The 19,040-nt window shown below is 43.7% G+C and overlaps 2 protein-coding genes across 6 annotated transcripts in view; one reads left to right on the forward strand and one right to left on the reverse strand.

The window, feature by feature from the left end:
• Nucleotides 1–11,556, forward strand: part of RNF212 (ring finger protein 212) — a 59,557-nt gene extending 48,001 nt beyond the window's left edge. For 3 of the 4 annotated variants that reach the window (XM_083184269.1, XM_083184268.1, XM_083184270.1), the window contains exons 8-16: nucleotides 2,431–2,503; nucleotides 2,818–2,860; nucleotides 3,077–3,137; nucleotides 3,647–3,679; nucleotides 5,732–5,804; nucleotides 6,485–6,533; nucleotides 7,788–7,848; nucleotides 8,432–8,471; nucleotides 11,237–11,556. In XM_083184269.1, coding sequence (XP_083040395.1) covers nucleotides 2,431–2,503; nucleotides 2,818–2,860; nucleotides 3,077–3,137; nucleotides 3,647–3,679; nucleotides 5,732–5,804; nucleotides 6,485–6,533; nucleotides 7,788–7,848; nucleotides 8,432–8,471; nucleotides 11,237–11,432 — 629 coding nt within the window. In that variant the 3' untranslated portion in view covers nucleotides 11,433–11,556. The remainder of the gene's footprint in view (nucleotides 1–2,430; nucleotides 2,504–2,817; nucleotides 2,861–3,076; nucleotides 3,138–3,646; nucleotides 3,680–5,731; nucleotides 5,805–6,484; nucleotides 6,534–7,787; nucleotides 7,849–8,431; nucleotides 8,472–11,236) is intronic. The other variant, XM_083184271.1, reaches the window with a different exon arrangement.
• Nucleotides 11,557–13,041: 1,485 nt separating this feature from the next.
• Nucleotides 13,042–19,040, reverse strand: part of ADAMTS17 (ADAM metallopeptidase with thrombospondin type 1 motif 17) — a 246,143-nt gene continuing 240,144 nt past the window's right edge. For both annotated transcript variants that reach the window (XM_083184274.1, XM_083184273.1), the window contains one exon: nucleotides 13,042–18,614. In XM_083184274.1, coding sequence (XP_083040400.1) covers nucleotides 18,463–18,614 — 152 coding nt within the window. In that variant the 3' untranslated portion in view covers nucleotides 13,042–18,462. The remainder of the gene's footprint in view (nucleotides 18,615–19,040) is intronic.

Genomic DNA, 19,040 nt, shown 5'->3' on the forward strand with positions numbered 1-19,040 from the left:
TATGATTTAAGGGGCATACACATGAGGCAATGTAAGCCGTATTTTGAAGCGATCTGACTAGAGAAATGAAGCACAAATCGGTCCGTGTTTACACCCTATAGCAATGGAATACCCTATAGTGATGGGACTCTGTGTGTACACCCTATTGTAATGGAACACCCTATAGCGATGGAACACCCTATAGTGATGGGACTCTGTGTGTACACCCTATAGCGATGGAACACCCTATAGTGATGGGACTCTGTGTGTACACCCTATAGCAATGGAACACCCTATAATGATGGGACTCTGTGTGTTCACCCTATAGCGATGGAACACCCTATAGTGATGGGACTCTGTGTGTACACCCTATAGCGATGGAACACCCTATAGTGATGGGACTCTGTGTGTATACCCTATAGCAATGGGACACCCTATAATGATGCGACTCTGTGTGTACACCCTATAGCGATGGAACTCCCTATAGTGATGGGATTCTGTGTGTACACCCTATAGCGATGGAACACCCTATAGTGATGGGACTCTGTGTACACCCTATAGAGATTGAACACCCTATAGTGATGGGACTCTGTGTAAACCCTATAGTGATGGAACTCTGTGTGTACACCCTATAGTGATGGAACACCCTATAGTGACGGGATTCTATGTGTACACCCTATAGTGAAGGAACACCCTATAGCAGGGGTTCCCAATCTTTTTTGAATCACGGCACCCCAGAGTATCAGAATTTTTCCACGGCACCCCTAGGCCTCAAAAAAAATTATATACAATTAAGTAGATTTGTGTTTATATGTGCTTCTTAGGTTCAGTTATGTGATAAAGGGCAGGATTTGCTTCTGATTGTTCACATATTTTATGATTGGCAGCCACCAGCATTGGTTTTGTCCATAAATAAATTATCATAAAAAATTTGAAGTGGCACCCCTGCAAGTGTCCTGAGCTACCCCAGGGAGCCACGGCACACAGCTTGGGAACCACTGCCCTATAGTGATGGGACTCTGTGTGTACACCCCATAGCGATGGAACACCCTATAGTGATGGGATTCTGTGTGTACGCCCTATAGCGATGGAACACCCTATAGGGATGGGACTTATTCTGATTGAGTCGGACGGCTGCGTGTGCGGACAGACGGCCAATGTTTTGTGTTTGCGCATTTGCAGAGGAACACGGCGTGAATTCCGTGCAGAAAACGATCGTACGGTACCATCCGAGCAGGGGGTGGAGATGGGCATAAAGGGCTGTTTGGGCTCATTACCATATGTGTACGCCCCACGTTTCATGGGTGTTCCCTTTAAAACGCTGGGCGTACGTATGGAAATCTGTCTGTGAGGCACGTGTGGGGGGCGGACAGCTGACATAGGTGGATGTCCCATATCCCTGGTTTAACACGGAAAAATGTCAGAGTGGTCTGGAGCACTCGGGGCTGCCTGACCCCTTGGTCCATCATTCAATGGTCGGCGACTATCAGAGAATGAGGGAGGGTTCCCACATATGGGGGAGGTGTTCACATGAAACATCCACTTGAGGTCCATTCGCTTGGTGTCTTACCGCATTCGGACAGCGTGAGCGATCCGTACGGTAGGCGGGGCTAAGAACACTTGGTGCCCGTCCGAAATACGCATCCGTCCGATTCATCCAGAATAAGGCCCCATGTGTGTACACCCTATAGCGATGGGACCGCACATTCCTATTGGCGGTAGAAATAGACAGTGTCTATACTTGCTCAAGTCGCTTTATGTGTACGAGGCCTTAAACTGCAAAACACTTTTTTCTGTGCTCGCTATGCTACGGGCACCTTTGGTCAATGTCGATCTAGACCATCTTGACCTTTTTCATATGTCGACCTATTGGCTGTCGATCAATTATAGTGAACCTATTGACATATTGCCTGGATACCATCAGTAGGAAGCAGGGTTTTCAGTGGCTGCACAGATAGAACACTCTGAAAGGTTTGTATTACAGTAAGCAGGAATGGAAGTGTAGGCTATTGGCAGAGATTTCCACATTGTTGAACACATTTGATGTAAATCAACACACTCTGGCAGGTTCTAATGGTTCTCCACAGCTGCTCCAGTCTGAAAATCTTGTTACTTATTCGATGACCATCCAATGACTTCTCCTGCTAGTGGATGCATGTGAGGGGATGTGTTAGCACACTGAGGGGATTCTATGCTGGGAGGGCAGGCGCTCCCCCAGGTGGTGTTAAGCAAACGACTGTTGCTTACAGAGCAGTGTTGAATCACCCCCAATAGGTTTATCCAGTGAGGTTGTGAAAGGGGTACTCCTGGGGGAACTTCCACAGCTAGAACTGGCATTGGGAGGAAGGGGTGTGCATAATGTACTCCTTGTCTTTCTCAAAAGTAGTTAAAAATAATGTTGTACCTCTCTCAATCAATCTGCAAAACAATGGCGTATTTCTTTTTCTATAGCAGTACACCCAGAGGAACCAAACAGAATGTCACCATTTTCTGTCTCTATATCGCGTGCCCCCAAATCCAAAACGTAAGTATGGCGGGCGAATGCACAACCCTCATCACAATAAACAAAACGTGCTTCTCCTACTGTATCTTTCCATCTTTCTGCGCGTATTGTACACACACAAGTGTATATCGCCAATCAGCAATAGGCAGATTTTGCAGCAGCTTCCTTGGCTAGCACTACTGAAACAGTCATTTCTTTACAGTGTAGGCTTGCCAGGCACTTAGTGCTCTTATTCGTGATTTACTTTGTTAAAAATTGTAAAATGATGGATTACTGATGTTTAATATACATACAGTAAGGTGTATTTAGGATTGTTATCATTTATATTTGGACAGGGTTGAGTCAATGGACTTTGCGCCTAGTGTTTCCAAGACAAATGTAAGTATTCCTCATTGTGGCATTTATACAACCGTTCCACACGAAGAAACATTACATGGAGGGTGAGGGAGGAGCAGTTATGGAGCATGGAGATTTGGAGGGAAAAAAACTATCAACATTCCATTATGGGCAGTTGATGTTTTTTTATTTTCTATCTATTGCTCTGATTTTATATGTCATATCATATATGAGCATTTATCTATTTTATGTCTCCAGTTTACAATAGCTGGGCCAACTAGATTGTCCATGATAAGTCCCCGTCAAGATGGGCATTTGGGTAAGTTATTACAACTTGCTTAAACCAATTTGTGCTGAGAGATTTGAATGAGTTTATCAGATCTCAACCAGAGTTTGTTATTGAAGTGGGACATTCTACCAGCGATAAGTCACAGTCCCTAGGTCTGGTGTCAGATACCGCCATATTCTCTTACTCAGCAGGTTCTAGTTCAACATCAGTATCTGGAGAAACCAGGAGAAAAAAACAAACACATTATATTTATGCATACAATTGTAGAACATATTTAAATAACTGTTGTTTTGCTTTCCCCTTGGATAAGAAGCAGACTGGATTTACGCACTTGGAACTTTGAAAATAACGAATTAATAAAGCTTAGGCTTTAAAAATGTGTAAAATAGATATTAAGAGAAGTTACGCAGTACATGTAGTTTGATTGTTGGTATCTATCTATGAAACAAAGATGCTCAGCACTGTTGCCGTTAAGACAATGATGATGATGGGAACAGCAGAGCAAAGAAGATGATTTCTGTCTTTATATTTGTCCTCAGGTCATCAAAATAATTTTTCAGGTCATCTAAAAGGTAAGTTTGTTTGTGTGAAAATTTTGCACTTAACCCCTTGGCAAGTTTGTGCTTTTCTCGCGTTGGACGGAGACTTTTGCTCTCAAAAAGCGAGCAACCCTATTCAATGTGCACTTCTCGCCGTCTTTCTAAGTGATTTTCGCTGTGTCTCTCCGTGTACCAATTCTCCATCTTTTCATGGAGAAGTGGAATGTGAACTTTTAAAATAAAAGGTTTTTTGTTTTAATTTTGGTGTAAAAAAAAATCAGGAATTTTATTCTGTGAAGGGGCATGCTATTTTTATAGCACATGAATATATATTTAATTGAAAAAAATATATATATATATATATATATATATATATATATTTTTTACACAGAGCAGCCAGCAGGGGCCCGGGAGCCGAGCCGCTCATTAGATATTCATATATTCACTGCACCCGATCATTACATATGCACGATCGGGTGCAGTGAATACACGGTCCCCTGTTGGCCTGTGCTGCCTGGCTCCCGGGGAGCCCACCTCCCCCCCACATACGTTCTGGGGCAGACAGGGAGACTTCCATTTCCCTGCCTGCCGCCGTCCTCAGGCTCCCTGCAGCGTCACCTCATACGCTGGATTGGCTGAGACTCACCGCGAGGGGCGGTGAGTCTCAGTCACATTGAATAGTGTATAAAGTGCCGTGACGGAGAGTCTCCAAACATGGAGAATCTCCGCAAAAAAAATGCTCGCCATGCACAGAGAATATTGTCATTGAATACTGCCCTCTGTGAGAGATGTTCAAAATATGCCAGCATCGCTCACATTTGTTATATAAATTGTAAGGTCATTATAATGGATACAAATATTTGAGTGGCAATTTTCACAGGTATTTTGACAAATTCACTTGGCCCTCAAATTAAAAAGAATGCAAACAGCCCTTGACTGAAGAGGCGTACGCACTGGGCGATTTCCGCCCCTTTTCTAAGCGATCTGATTTGATTGCTTAGAAATGTAGCACTGATCGCTCCGTCTCTATGCCCTGCAGGGAAAGCCAGTGCTTCTAGTTCCCTAGATTGATTCCCTTGATTGCAGGGCTTTGCCGTTTAAATCGCTCAGCCCGCAGCATTGCGTCTGATGCATGGTCCTGTGCGCATCAGACGTGAGTCTGTGGTCGGACCTGCTGGCCACCCAACCACCCGACCAGGGACCACCCTCCCAGTGGCGAACCGGGTGGGGAGCAGGGACGCATGTGATCCATCACAACAAATTGTGATAAATCGCATTAGTCTTTGCCGCCCAGGAAAGTCCTGGGCAGCTCGCAGACTATCAGGTGGCCGTACACTGCTGCGAGACATCACAGCAGTCTATGGTCACCTTCAGAGTGAGTGGTGTAATGGTTGACACATGAAAATAATTGACATGAGTGTTTTTTATTATTTATTTTGAACTTTTTCATACTTTACCTTAAAGTCGACATCCCAGCAATAGGGTTTTCGGTGCCAGTATCCTAATTGATGTCTTGCTTCCGGCGCTGGTCTCCTGGTGGTAGTTGGGATTGCAGCGCTGGTTTTCCAGCAGTGGTCGGGTTGCTGGGTCAGTATAGTGATCACCTACATTCTGCCGGGATTCATAGACACATCCCCAGGGAAGGGCTGTGTAGCAGCATCAAGTATAAAGTCCATCAACAATAGACAAATGGAAGGTTGCAGCTGCCTTCGACTCAGAATCAGGCCCTATGAGAAAGGAGTATCCTGCCACCTCCATAGACCACGCCCCCATTAGGGCTGCTTCCAGAAATTCCCCAGGCTGGTTTTCCATTCCAATCCGGAACACACCAATAGGTCAGTCTTTTGCTGTAATGCTAAATCCTTTGTACTATTTGGGTAATTCAGATCTGTTCACTGGGCTGCTACTTTTTGGAGCCCAGTGATCAATTAGCCGCCATCCCGCCAGAGCGAAAACCTGCAGGCGTAAAGTGCTATATAAATAATATTATTATTATTATATATACTATAATAAGTGGCTTGCCCAAAAGTAATATCTTTCTGCAATTAATCTGAAAAACAAGTCTTTTTTTTTTTTGGTTTTAAGCAGCACATCCAGAGAAACAAAATGTAATGTTACCATTTTCTGTGTCCATATCGCGTGCGCCCAATGCCAAAACGTAAGTATGGTGCATACATATGCTCTTTAGACAGTTATTTGGGATGGCTGGGTTGGGGTTGGGTGGGGTCATGTGGAGTGGTGTGTGTGTGTGTGGGGGGGGGGGGGGTAGACCTCAAGCACAGATGTGCATCTCTTTTTGTGGTTTGCACATTGCACATAGAGTCTAATTCAGCATGGTTCGCTAATTAGATATATGGACTCGCAATCCAGTCCACTATTGAATGACTGCACGTACACAGCGTTAGCACTGCGCACACATACACGTATTGTGAAAAACTGTGCGTACAGATAGCAGTTGAAATTGGATTGACGTGAAGCCAGCACTTAGGTGCAGAAGCATGGCATTTTCTGGGTGTGTTTGTGAGTGCACCGCTCACATCCGCGATTACCTCTTCCAGCCTGGTTCTTTTTCAGATTAGTGGGAGCACTAAGGCACAGATGGAAAAAAAAAACTGTTTGCTGGTTTGGTTTTTGCAAATGGATCTACAATACATTTGCAATTGTGTAAGGGGCATTTGTTCTTTCTTTCTGGGTGGCAACTTTTTGATGGCAGACACCTGCTCTTTTTCTCTCATCAGCAATCCATGCTGAATTAGGCCCATAGACAGTTGTGTATCTCCAGTAAGCATCTGTGCATATAATGTGTAATTAGCATATTTATCATTTATAATTGGACAGGGTTGAGTCAATGGACTTTACACCTCCAAGTGCGTCCAAGAAGAAGAATGTAAGTTTTATTTTAAGTATCCTATATAATAAAAGGCTACTGCTGCTCCTTATCTCTATGCTATAGATATCAGAATTTTTAAAATCGGCCCTGGGAAACTGGAGATATCCAACTTCAAAGCAGCAGTCCAGATCCGACCTGTTAATTGCAATTCCCAGTCAGATTTCTCAGGTCCTGTCTGACTTAGAGTTTTTCTGGGAGAATATTCCAAAAGCTGGGACTCTTCCCTTTCTGGAAACACTAGCAGCTTGTCTTTATCTTGCCCAGAACCAGAGATATCAGCCTTCCAGCAGCCGGTCCCTGCTCCAGCTCCAAACGTCTGGTGTACAGTTTTATATTTTTGTCAATGGCTTGCTCTGGCACAGTCCTGATCTATGATCCCCAAGTCCCCAGCACCTCCTGAAATGTGGGACTCTAGGTTTTTATACTATTGAAGGCTAAGAAATCTATTTCCAGATAATGGAGATATCTGCAGTCAAACAAGCTGCACTTCCACCGGAAAATGACGAATATTAAGCCCACTCCATTATCCAACCCTCCCCTGCGTATAAAACACCCCCTACTTCCCTGGAAGTAATTTACAAGGGGCCCTTTATTCAGCTCAGTGCCCCCTTCCACACGTTAGTGTTCTCCCTCCCACCACCTGCCCCCTTCCACACGTTAGTGTTCTCCCTCCCACCACCTGTGCAGTAAAGGAGTAATTAGCAGAAGTTACTGCTCCAGGTCCTACATGTTGAGTGGAAGATAGAGCACCCCCTGCCACCCGTGGGACATCAAAGCTGCTGCTCACCCCTAGGAGGGGAGAATGGGTAATGGCCCCAGTGCATTGCTTTGCCCAGGGGCCTACTCTGCTGTTAAGATGGCTCTGTCTCTATGGGGGGAATTCATGTGTTTTGTGCACCAGCACCCAGATGGTGTAGCCCAGTAGAGCAATTGAAGAGTTGCTTTGTTCAGGCGCGTACAGCCACCAGCGCCGACATTGCTGTTATGGTGATGTTATGTTTTCATGTGAGTAACTAGTAAATAATAATTTAATGCTTCATCTGGCATTTCTACAACTGTTCCACATGAAGAAACATAACTAGAGAGGGTGAGAGGGGAGCAGATTGTAGAGTGGGTAAAGAAAGCCATAGTCTCAGTCAGGGGGAACCTCCATTCCATTATGGGTAATCAATGTTTCTCTTTTCTATTCATTGCTCTCATTGTTAATTAACCCCATATACATGTTGTATTTGTTTATTTTAATGTCTCCAGTTTTCTATGGCTGGGCCAACTAGATTGTCCATGATAAGTCCACCTCAGGACGGGCGCATGGGTAAGCTAATACAATGTTGTTATTCTTGTGACTCTCTCTATATACAGTATGTACACATATATTTTGGCTGAGGGGGGTGCAGGGGGCTGTGGGACATGTTCCTACCTTTTAGGGAGGCCGGGGGAGACACTCAATTTATAGGGAGGATGCTGGCATTCTGTCAGGATAGGCAAGTATGATTTAGAGCTGCGGCAGATTAAGGGGGTTATTCAGAGTTGATCGCTCTTGTGTGAATTCACAATTCTACTGATTATCGAATGATTGTGCATGCATACGGATGTGTGAATGCGCAAGGCCAAATAGCGACAGAAATAGCGAAAATATTGAATCGCAATTTTGAGTGACATGAAGCAGTTATTTGGGGGTGATACAGTAACTGGCCATTTTCTGGGAGCATCAGGGATAACGCAGGCGTGACCAGGTGATTCCAGGGAGGGTGTGTGATGTAAGCGCAGGCCTCCATCATCCTGATTCTGTCACAGAGTGGGGAAGGCTCAGAGCTTTTCATATTTGGCACGCCTGGGTGTATAAGCTATTAAATGTATATACAGGTCCTTTCATTTGTGACCCTTTCAATTTACAGGCCACGTTCCCTACAGAAGTAACCCAACAGGATCATTAAGGTAAATACATAAGAATAAACACATACAAAAATGGAACTAAATATGTTAATAGAATATCTGTAGTGAGTACTTACCTTAAGGAAAGTTCAGCGTTTAATTTGTGGCTCTATAAAGTTATTGGTACTTGTGTATTAGCCGGGAGCACGGTACGTAGTTAGCGTAGCGGCACTGTCAGAATCAGCGTAGTGTTCCCGCGGCCAGCATAGTAAGCATAGTCAGTCAGAATTGCGTAGTGTTCCCGTGAGCGTCCCTTTCAGAATCAGCGTAGTGTTCCCGCGGCCGTGTAGCCAGCACATGCATAAAGGGGGTATGCGGGCGCAAGTGCGTCTTATGCACAAAAAAGGAGGTATTTTCAAACCCCCAGTATCCACGCCAGCTCGAAGCATCCAACTCCACGCCGACGTGGATAGTGGGGTATGGACAGGTCGGGAGGACGCGTAACGCGTCCCCTCGCGATGCTCGCTGCGGGCTGGCGTGGATACTGGGGGTTTGAAAATGCCACCTTTATTGTGCATAGGACGCACTTGCGCCCGCATACCCCTTTTATGCATGAGGCGCACGTGCTAATAATTACTGAGACGCAGGAGCATCTGAGACGCACCTGCGTCTCAGACAACTGGAGCGCCTCTCTGCCGGCGTCCACCAGTGCAGGGGATCTGGCAGTTACTGGCGCTGTGTGAGAGGCGCTCACTAGGCTTGGCATGGACGCCAGGGACAGAGCCATGGACGCCGGGCTGCTGTGGAGTCACTACGCTAACTACGCTAGGCAGCCGTTGGGCTGCCACGGAGTCACTACGCTAGCTACGCTAAGCAGCCATTGGACTATGCTGACAGCGTAGCTTAGCCTATGGCTGCGTACGTATGCTAATAGGGCGCCCGGCTAATACACAAATACCAACTTATTATATACTCTGCAGTGAAACATGGTATTGATTGGAAAATGCTTTCTTTAGATCTGATGACACTGGGTTTAGACGTATCTGGTGCTGTTGTGTGACAGGGAACACGGTTTCACATTTATTATCTCTAATAGGAGTGTGTCACAGATCCTTGCCCAAACAATCCTATATTCACTGGACTATCTATAGTGGATTCAGATTGTGCTGTCCACATGGGCCCCTGAGCCTAGTGGGGCCTGCAACACCCACCCTTAATCATTTAATATAATCTGCAGGCTCATCTCTGGGGAAATGGTGGCAGTACATGCATCAGGGGGCTCACACCTCACACCCTGCAATCCTTCCTGACATCTTGTGGTATATTACCCTGGTAAATGGATTCAGCAATACAGAAATCAATGGTAAAATGTTACCAGCGCAAGCACCTCCACTCCCCCAATGGCTGCTGCCTCATCTTCCTCTGGGCCACCTCCTCCCACTCCCTACTCTAGAATTCTTCCCATGCTGCTCTTTTCTTCTGTAATGCCCTCCCGCACTCCATCCGACATTCATCCAGCCTCCATGCTTTCAAATGTGTCACAAAACGTATCCCTTCCTCCATATCACTCTGTCCTCTACAACACCCAATTGTGATCCCCATTTCACATTTGTGTCCACCCTAATGCACTCTTTGATGTAAGCTTTGACGTTCAGGGTCCTCTCTCTCTCTTTGATACCATGTGATTTTGTAATCTGCTGATTTAATGATATATGTCTGTACACATAGCTTGTATACAGCAACCTTGTAGCTCCTTGCACCTTTTGCTCTGTGTATGGCCCTGCTGAACCCTTGTGGTACCTAATACACATGAATATTATGGTAGGGCTAGCATTCCAAGGGTGTGAGTCTCTGTATGGGGCGGCCTCATTCACACTTGTACATAATGCATGTTGCTGGTGAGCTTGAAACAATAATTTAGGATTTAAAAAAATTTTTTTTTATGTATTTAAAAAAAATAGATATGTGACAGATATAATAAATGTAACAGTTCTGCCTCACAGTACTGAGGTCTTGGGTTCAATTCCCACCATGCCCCTGACCCTGCTTGCGTGGGTTTTCTCCCACAATCCAAAAATATGTTCATAGATTAATTGGTTCCTGAAGAAAAGAAAAAAAAATAATCTTACAGTGTGTGCATGAGGGTAGCGGATATTGGCCCTGATTCTAACTGGCTCGGTAAGCTGCGAAGCTCGTCGTTTACTGAGTCCTTATGATGCCGCCTTGGAGAATGCATGGCCCGCCATCGCCATTTCCCCTCACAATGTGAGGGGATGTGTACCGAAGACATGTGCCCGCTGGTGGAGAAAGCATTTGATGGTCACCAACCATCGAATGCTTTCTCCAGGGCTCACAAATATGTCAGTGGCGGTTGACTTATATTTGCGGGCTTCCGGCCGAACACAGGGCGGGCGGCTGATGTTGTGTGACGTCAGCCACCGGCCCCAGAACACCTAGTCACCTGCATTCCCATGGGAATGTCGAGCATTTCCATGGGGAAACCCATGAAACGCTGAGCGCACCCGTGGGAGACACCCATCCCGGTCGCCGCATGCCCCTGGCCCGCACCACTCCATGCGAATAGCTCGGTGACTATGCAAGTCACCATAGCCATTCGCACAGGGACCCTGCACATGCGCAGTAAAAAAATGGTCCTCCTAAGTAATTAGAATGACCCCCATAGATAGTGAGCTCCACTGGGGCAGGGACTAGATGTACGCACTACATATGTAATTGTTAGTAATAATATTGTCATCAGGTTACGTATTATTCACTGTTGCAAATCTTGTGCACACATAAATAAATGTGTATTACTTCTCTTTATACAGATCAGCTGTGGGTTCCTCACAGCTCAATGTACACAGCCAGCTGTCACAACCTGTATCACAAAGCGACCGCACAAGTGTTTTTGACTTATCTAGTCCAAGAAGCAGCCAGATATTCCCACAGACACCTCTGTTTACCCCGTCACAAGGTGCAAGGCCGCCAATTACTATTGCCAACATTTTGCAGCGACGCCATTAAAACTAGCCACTTCCAAATGATAAATAGTTATTGGGATATAGTGGAATTATTGTATCTATTTCATGCTGTTTACTTGTTCATATGGTCCAGTTGTTTTTAATAAACAAATGTAAATCTGTGTTTACACTTTGTGTCTGCTATACAATGTGTAACTGAAGTCAAGGTATGACTTTCACAGCAGAAAATAAATCAGTGGCTTCCTGTGATGTACACGGAGATGCCGGCACAATGACCAGACTATACTGCACACAGATGCACTGCTACAGGTCAGGGTGATTCCGCTCTTCATGCCACATAATAATTAACATTAGGCCGACTAGACGACTAGACAAACATCGACATATGAAAGGGTCGACATGGTTTTTTACACTTTTTGGGTGTCAACACGTGAGCATGTAGACCACCAATTAGTGTACCATGTCCCCTTGCATAGTGAGGGATGCTACTTTACTGTTCCCAGTTCCGCGTGAAAGGTAAAGGGGGGTATTCAGACTTTTGCGTTAGGTAGTTTTTAGCGTAATCTGTTCACTTTTTCTTATTTTTTCGAATTCGAACTGTTATCGGGTATTCACACTTTGATTTTTCCACAAAATCATTGTTTTCGCACTTTTTTTAGGTGTATTTACGCGAATTCTGTTAGCGCTTTTTTTCTGCCGCGTTACCATGTTACATTATCATTTTCCTTTTTATTTGTTATATTCGTTTGTTCCTTTAAATGCATTTGTTTAATTTTTCCCATTTCCCAGAATTTATGTTATTGAATATATATTTAATTTTAAAGTAATATTATTTTTCTCCCATGATGCTCTGTTCTGTACAAAGTACTCCTCCCTCTTCGGCAAATGGCGTCTGATCACGAGGAGCGAATACTTATATAGACTACGTAGGACGGAAATGCGGAAAGAGCAACTCCCTCTTTTCACCTCGTTGGTCAAATTTCGCAGGTGAATATCTTTTCACTTTTCAAGTCTGAATACACGAAAACTTCGCATAAGTGAAATCCCTTCGCATTGCGAATTAACAGAAAAAAAAAACACATCGCATTTTATACACTTATCGGACATCTCTGAATACCCCCCAAAGTATGATAAAGTCCCAAAAGTGAACCTTCTCATGTGTCTACCATTGCCATGACATGTCAACCCTACGCTTATGTTGACCTTTTGTCTATGACGGAATTGTATGTTGACCGGGACCCTATCGACCCATTGACCGGATCCCATCTCACACTAGAGAGCAGGCAAGGCACACAGGTGGATAAACTGGCTCATGTCTGGATAACTCACCTCTAGAATTCACTGTAGTCATAAATGCTGGTCATGTTTCTATCCATCTCCAGCATTCACAATAGTGAATATGTCTTGAGTAATCAGGAGGAGTCATGCCCATTTGCTATATTGATTAATTACACCATAGCATGAGTGATATATGTATGTCAGATACTGTTCTGTTTCACAAATGGAGAAAAAAAGGTCGAAAACTGTTGGTGTGCAGATTGTGGTACCATAGCATTGATCAGACTACAGCTAAATAACAAGTGATTGCTTGTAAGTCAGTCACTAAACGCAAGATACAGAAACAATTTATAATGGTTTAATAAGTTGTGACAATTACACAGAGCTGCTTGTTTCAGTGGAAAAAAAATAGACACATTTTCATTACATTTATGTTTTGGTTATAGCTGCCTCCTACATGCTAATAAGCTGCAAATATCACTGTTGCTTTGCATGGAGTGGTCTCGTCATTTGCCCATATGAAACAGCCCCTGAGTCCCAGGCAATGGCAACATTTGATGCTTTAAATCTATGGTCTACATCGTTGAAATCTTGCTGCAGCCGCCAACTTGCAGACTATTGTATTTGGGCCACTGGCTAATTATGTAGATTTCCACAGCATGAAATCTACTGCAAGTAGAACCAGCAGAAAGAGAATCACAGGTTTTATAATAAAGTATAGTATAAAATACTCTTTAGAACTGTACTGTGATAACCCATAACTGCTATGTCAGTGGTCGGGCACGTAAGTAAACGGTTTAGGCTCTTTTGTGGACAAGAAAGCTGGAGCATACGGATGTAACCCATATAATACTAGCCTATTCTGCAGAGGGGTTGGCGACACTGGCACATCTTGCTACTATGAAAGGAGGCATCAAGTTCTGGGGCTGAGCCACAATGGACATGAAAAGAGCCATTGCAACCAATTACAGATTTGCTTTATCTACAAAATTATTGTTATGGGCTACATAGCACGTTCCGTGAACCCCAGCCTTCATACATGTCCCCCGTAAGTTACTTTTTACCTCACTTGCAGACCCCTTGTTGCCACTCTACTATATAAAGGCATGAACTTCTCTCAGTTACAGTAATATTCCAATGACACATGTGACATAGAGGTTATAACCCTGTGTTCTAAAATGTATCAAAGCAACAATGACATCACTTTGTTTTCATCAATACAAAAATAGCACCACAAACACTTGTAAAATGTACAGTACCATAGTAACAAAGGAATAACTCTAACAATACACACTATTAGCACCATTGTGAAATGCTACAAAGAAGCTCATTTATCCCATGCTACAGACATACCTACAAACCAAGAGTAAGGAAAAGATTCATGTTTTGGTCAGGTTTGTTCATAGTATGTATTGGATTCAATGTAAAGAAACTGCTACATAAATAGTTTTCCAATTGCAACATAAAGGGGGCCTTTTCATTTTTAGGTATCACAATACAGTTAATATGCGGTTGTACAAACCACAAAGCTGCCGTACAGCCATAAGGGGGGAAATATGTGATCCCCAGCTCCACACTGCCCCCTGCTTGTCAGCGGCCAGAAGGACACTGGCATAGCACCTCAACAACTTCATCATTCAGTCCTGTTGCCAAATATAATAGGGTGTGAGAATCAGAAGGCGAGAAATATTAGGAGAGTTTTCCCATTTTTTTGTAAAGCGATATTTTGCATCGTAATCAGTTTAATTATAGAATATTAAAAATAAAAGTACAAGAAGTTCACTATTAGCAATGTATCAAAATGTTCTGTGTTTTGTTTTATAAGGGAAGCTAATGTTTATCTCAGTTTAAAATGATTCAGACACCCTATTTACCAAGTACTTAAAAGAATTAAGGATATACTGTGGTCTGTAATATCCATAATATCCACTAGATGGCAGCAAATAACAATGTAGCGAGGATTCTACAGTAGTTGAAGAATTGCATTATGTGTGCTGCAATTCACTATGAGGCTGCAGGAATATGGTGACTGTATTTGCTGGAAGCCAGGCTTATTGCATTATCCTAATGCGAGATTCCCGTTCAGCTAATACAGTGGTTCGTGCATTTGCAAGCTGATACCAGTGCCATACATTGATTTTATCCCGGCCAACCCAACTGTGATTAGAGTTTTCATACTAGGTGCAAGCAGGTTTCTTTTCCCTGTATGCACTACTCAGAATCATGCAGACCTTTTGGTGCATGCCCATGGCACTCCCACACACCTGGTTGGTTACATTTAATTGCATTGTCACAACCCAGTTCTTGCCCCCAAATGCCGTAATTGTAATTCACACAGATCCAGCCAAGTTCCATTGAACTCAGAATAGGACTTTGCTATTTGTGTCTTCGCCAAGAGATTTGTCCAACTTACATCAGTGCTGCATGTAATATCTGACCTTTAGCAGGAACAAACATTTTAGACACAACTTCTTAAATTAACAGAAAAAAACTAATTTAAGGCAATACAAATGGTTAAAGTTAAAGAAGTTTTTTTGGTACTGTGGAATAGTTATATAGGGTCATAATAATTATAGAATTTATTCATGATATTGGGAAGGTCTTCTATAAAAAGTGGCGGACCACAAAGGTTTTCAACAGTTTTACCACACTTTTGGTTATAAACTGGAGGTCGGCTTGTGTTCTGTTATATAGATAATACAGCTATTTACCCCCATTCTAAGCAGATTTTTCCACCACATTCTTCTTTTTCACATTTATAGAACTTCCTCTAACATCTTTTTATATATATATATTTTTATATAAATATATATAGACTCTTGCAGTATATAATATCTACAAATTCCATCTGTGATATGCACTGTAATAGTGGTATTAATAGAATGAGTTTGTCCCTCATAGTCATAGTCATAGTTGCTGGGGGAAACATATTTTTGGTAAAAGTAAGGCCCTTATTCTAGTTGGTGCGGCCGAGCCGCATATGCGGCTTCGACCGCACCAGACGAATCCCCGCCTACAAGACGGATCGGCACGGCCGTCCGTACACGGACGGCTGCCGATCCGCATGAAAATGGTGGGGCGTACGCCTCCACCATGGTGGGAGCTGCCCCCTGCATTCGATGGTCGATGACCATCGAAGGCAGGGCCGCACGCTCCCCCCGCTCACGCAAGCTTAGAGCACACGGACAATCGTCCGTGTGAAAGCTTGTATTGGGGCGGGCAGCTGACATCCGGCGATGTCAGCTTTCCGCCCCCATCACTGGCGTCATAGCCTCATTACCATGCATACGCCCCGCATTTGCATGGGAACGCCCATGAAACGCGGGGCGTATACATAGGGTAATGAGGCTATTAAGCCCCTCACGCCCCTATACGCCCCCTTTGCGGCGTCTAAATTTTATGCTCGGAGAATTCCCCTGCACATGCGCAGAGTGACCTCTGCGCATGTGCAGAGTGTAAACATCGGCGGTACGGCCGCACGCGGGCCGTACCGCCCAGATCAAAATAAGGGCCCAAGATACATAAAACAAAACTGGAAGCAGTCCCTCTGTCCCCTTTGTGACAATTTATAACTGTTTTCTGCATTGATCCACCTGAATCCCGCAATAAATCTACATTTCCTACTTTTTGGCTCCTATTAAGGTGGACTGGTCAAGGTGGACTGAGCGGTTGTATGGAATGAACCAATATTCAGCCTGGCATGTCACATGATGCCAAAGTGATGTCCCTATTCCAGGAGATTTCATAGCAGTGGCGGAACTTGTGGAACCAGGTGCAAAAATATAACTTGGGCCTCCTCCTCCACCCCACCAAAGTTCACAATAAGCAACATGACAGTGGGTTACAGGAAGAGGCAGGGGTTGACAGGGGGAGGCAGAGTGTGACAGGGAAAACAGTGGTTGACAGGAAGAGGGTAACAGGGGCAGTAGTGGACCCCTTAGTCCTCAGGGGCCCTGGTGCACCACACCAATGGTAGCCTCTGCTTCATAGACTGCATTTCTATGGATATTGGTTTAACTCACAACTTGGCTGTCTGTACTATGGGGGTAGAAATTGGGACACAGGCATTTGTAATTTGCTAAATAAAATGATTCCCATAATCATATAATATAAGGACGGAGTAGCAAGAAGGGTCACTATAAAAAGAAAATCAAAATATACAAGAGTCACCCTGGAATCTAATACTTCAAAGTATCCATATTCATTATTTTTTGTAAAATGTTTAAAAATGCCACTGAGACGTCACAAAGAAGGTGAGTGTGGCAGCTGTGGAAGAATTTCCACCTGTCATTAAAAAAAAAAAAACCAAAGTATACAAACGGTGGATGGGAAGTAGCGGCGGGTAACATCAATAATATATTATTTCTTGCCTTATGCAATGGGATATAAATAAAACAGTCCAGGATCGCCAAAGGTGCAGGATATCAACTAAACTGGAACAGTTGTTTTTTAAAGTGGCAATTAACCTTGACACTCCAGCTGTTGTTGAACTACACATCCCTGCATGCCCTGGTACAGTTTTACTATTTGGCCATGCTGGGATGTGTAGTTTAACAACAGCTGGAGTGTCAAGGTTAGCCATCACTGATTTACAAGGAAAAACAATGCCGCTTTAAAAAACAACTGTCCCAAGTTCCCCCGGCATCCCGCAGCTCCAGTGAACTCAGATCTGATTCCTGCTGATAGAATCTAATACCGGAATATGCAAATTTGGAACCCATAGCAATTAATGATATTCCATTTCAGTTTGGAAAGTGAAAGTAAGTCTGTATGATCTGGGTTACATATTGGAGCACAAGGCCTCATTATACTAATGACTCCCCAAATTGTGGAATTATTATAGTGCAGTGTAGTCCTGATACATGGGGGACATTTAGTGAATTTTGCTTACTTAAATCCTTATTCCATGAACTGCACTTTGTAATACATCTGCAGGTTATTCCCTGTTCTCTTGCTGCACTGTTCTGGCTATGTATATGCAGCAGTATTAAAGAAATGGTTACAATTAAACCCTGCGTAAACCACATATAAATTAAAACATAGAAATTTCTTTACCAGCGGACTGGGGCATAGAGCATTATACAGAAGATGTATTCTCAAAGACATCCCTTCCATCTGTTGCATTTACAGTAACACCCCAAAACTGGAGGGCAGTTGGAATTTCAGAAGGGAACACACTGTGCCCCCCAATTTCACATTGTAGCTAGAATGCAGTTTTCCAAGAGGGAAGACATAGTGATTTACAGTTTTCTTATTCTATGGTGTGAAATTATTTAGACAGCAAAAAGCATTACGGAAGTTTGTTTTGATAGAAAGATAGAAGTCTTTGCCTGTAATAATCACAGGGAAATACTCACTAAGCACCTCTGACAACGTTATGGTGTGATGCTCTACGTCTTGCACCACTTTACAGTGGACGACTGCTCAGCGCAGCAGATTCTCTGAATGCGCCACTAGCACCATAAGAAATCATGTCCTTTTGCACCTGTTTTCTGTTAGCTTTTGGGAAAACGATCAAATTCTACCAGTTTCCTCCAGCTTGATTTGCCTGAGAATATAACATTACTCAGTCTAGATGAAGTCATTTTGTGTGACAAAAAGCCATGAGAAAACCAATGAAGCAGGAGGGCAAGCACAGCGGTATACAGGATATGTGATACTTGTTCATTGGTTTAGGAGCTGGCAGCATGGACTCTCCTGGCGGCACGAGCCAGCACCATTGTGTTCAAGTCTTGTATGATGGTTACAGAACTACAGACATAGAGGGCAGTGCTGTAGTCAGTGCCGTGATGTCACTAGCTCTGCGGTGGCAGCTTGTTGGCATAGAAGTCCCTGCAGGTCTGGCAGCAGCGCTGGTACCACCGCATGTCCTGGCATAGATTCTTTTCCCGGATAACCCTGCAGTACACTGTCCACTGGTCACCTGTGCACTTATACGTCAGGGCGGCTGTAAGAATAAAGCAAATATATAGGTTGTTTATACAGCATTAACTGTGTACGCTGTACAATATGGAGGATACAGCACTTTTCTTATTGTATGTTCTATTGGTGACACTGACCATTGTTATCGCACCATGGTGAAATATACTTGGTATTACATGTGATGCTCCAATACAAACATGTTTCAAAAAAGAACAAGAAATGTAAATTGTTCATATGGATATGCAGACTCGACATCCTGATGTTCTATAGCAGGAGTTATAGAATATAATGAATAGGGGACCGGTTCTATGTCATATTAGAATATCACAGCTCACAAAGGGCCAGATGCAATAAGCTTCAAAAGTGATAAAATAGGGAGTGATAAAGAGCCAGACAATCAGCTCCTACCTGCCATGTCACAGACTGTGTTTAAAAAAATATCAGGCAGGAG

This window comes from Crinia signifera, chromosome 4 (genome assembly GCF_055691185.1).
Source record: "Crinia signifera chromosome 4, ASM5569118v1, whole genome shotgun sequence".
NCBI classification, from domain to species: domain Eukaryota; kingdom Metazoa; phylum Chordata; class Amphibia; order Anura; family Myobatrachidae; genus Crinia; species Crinia signifera.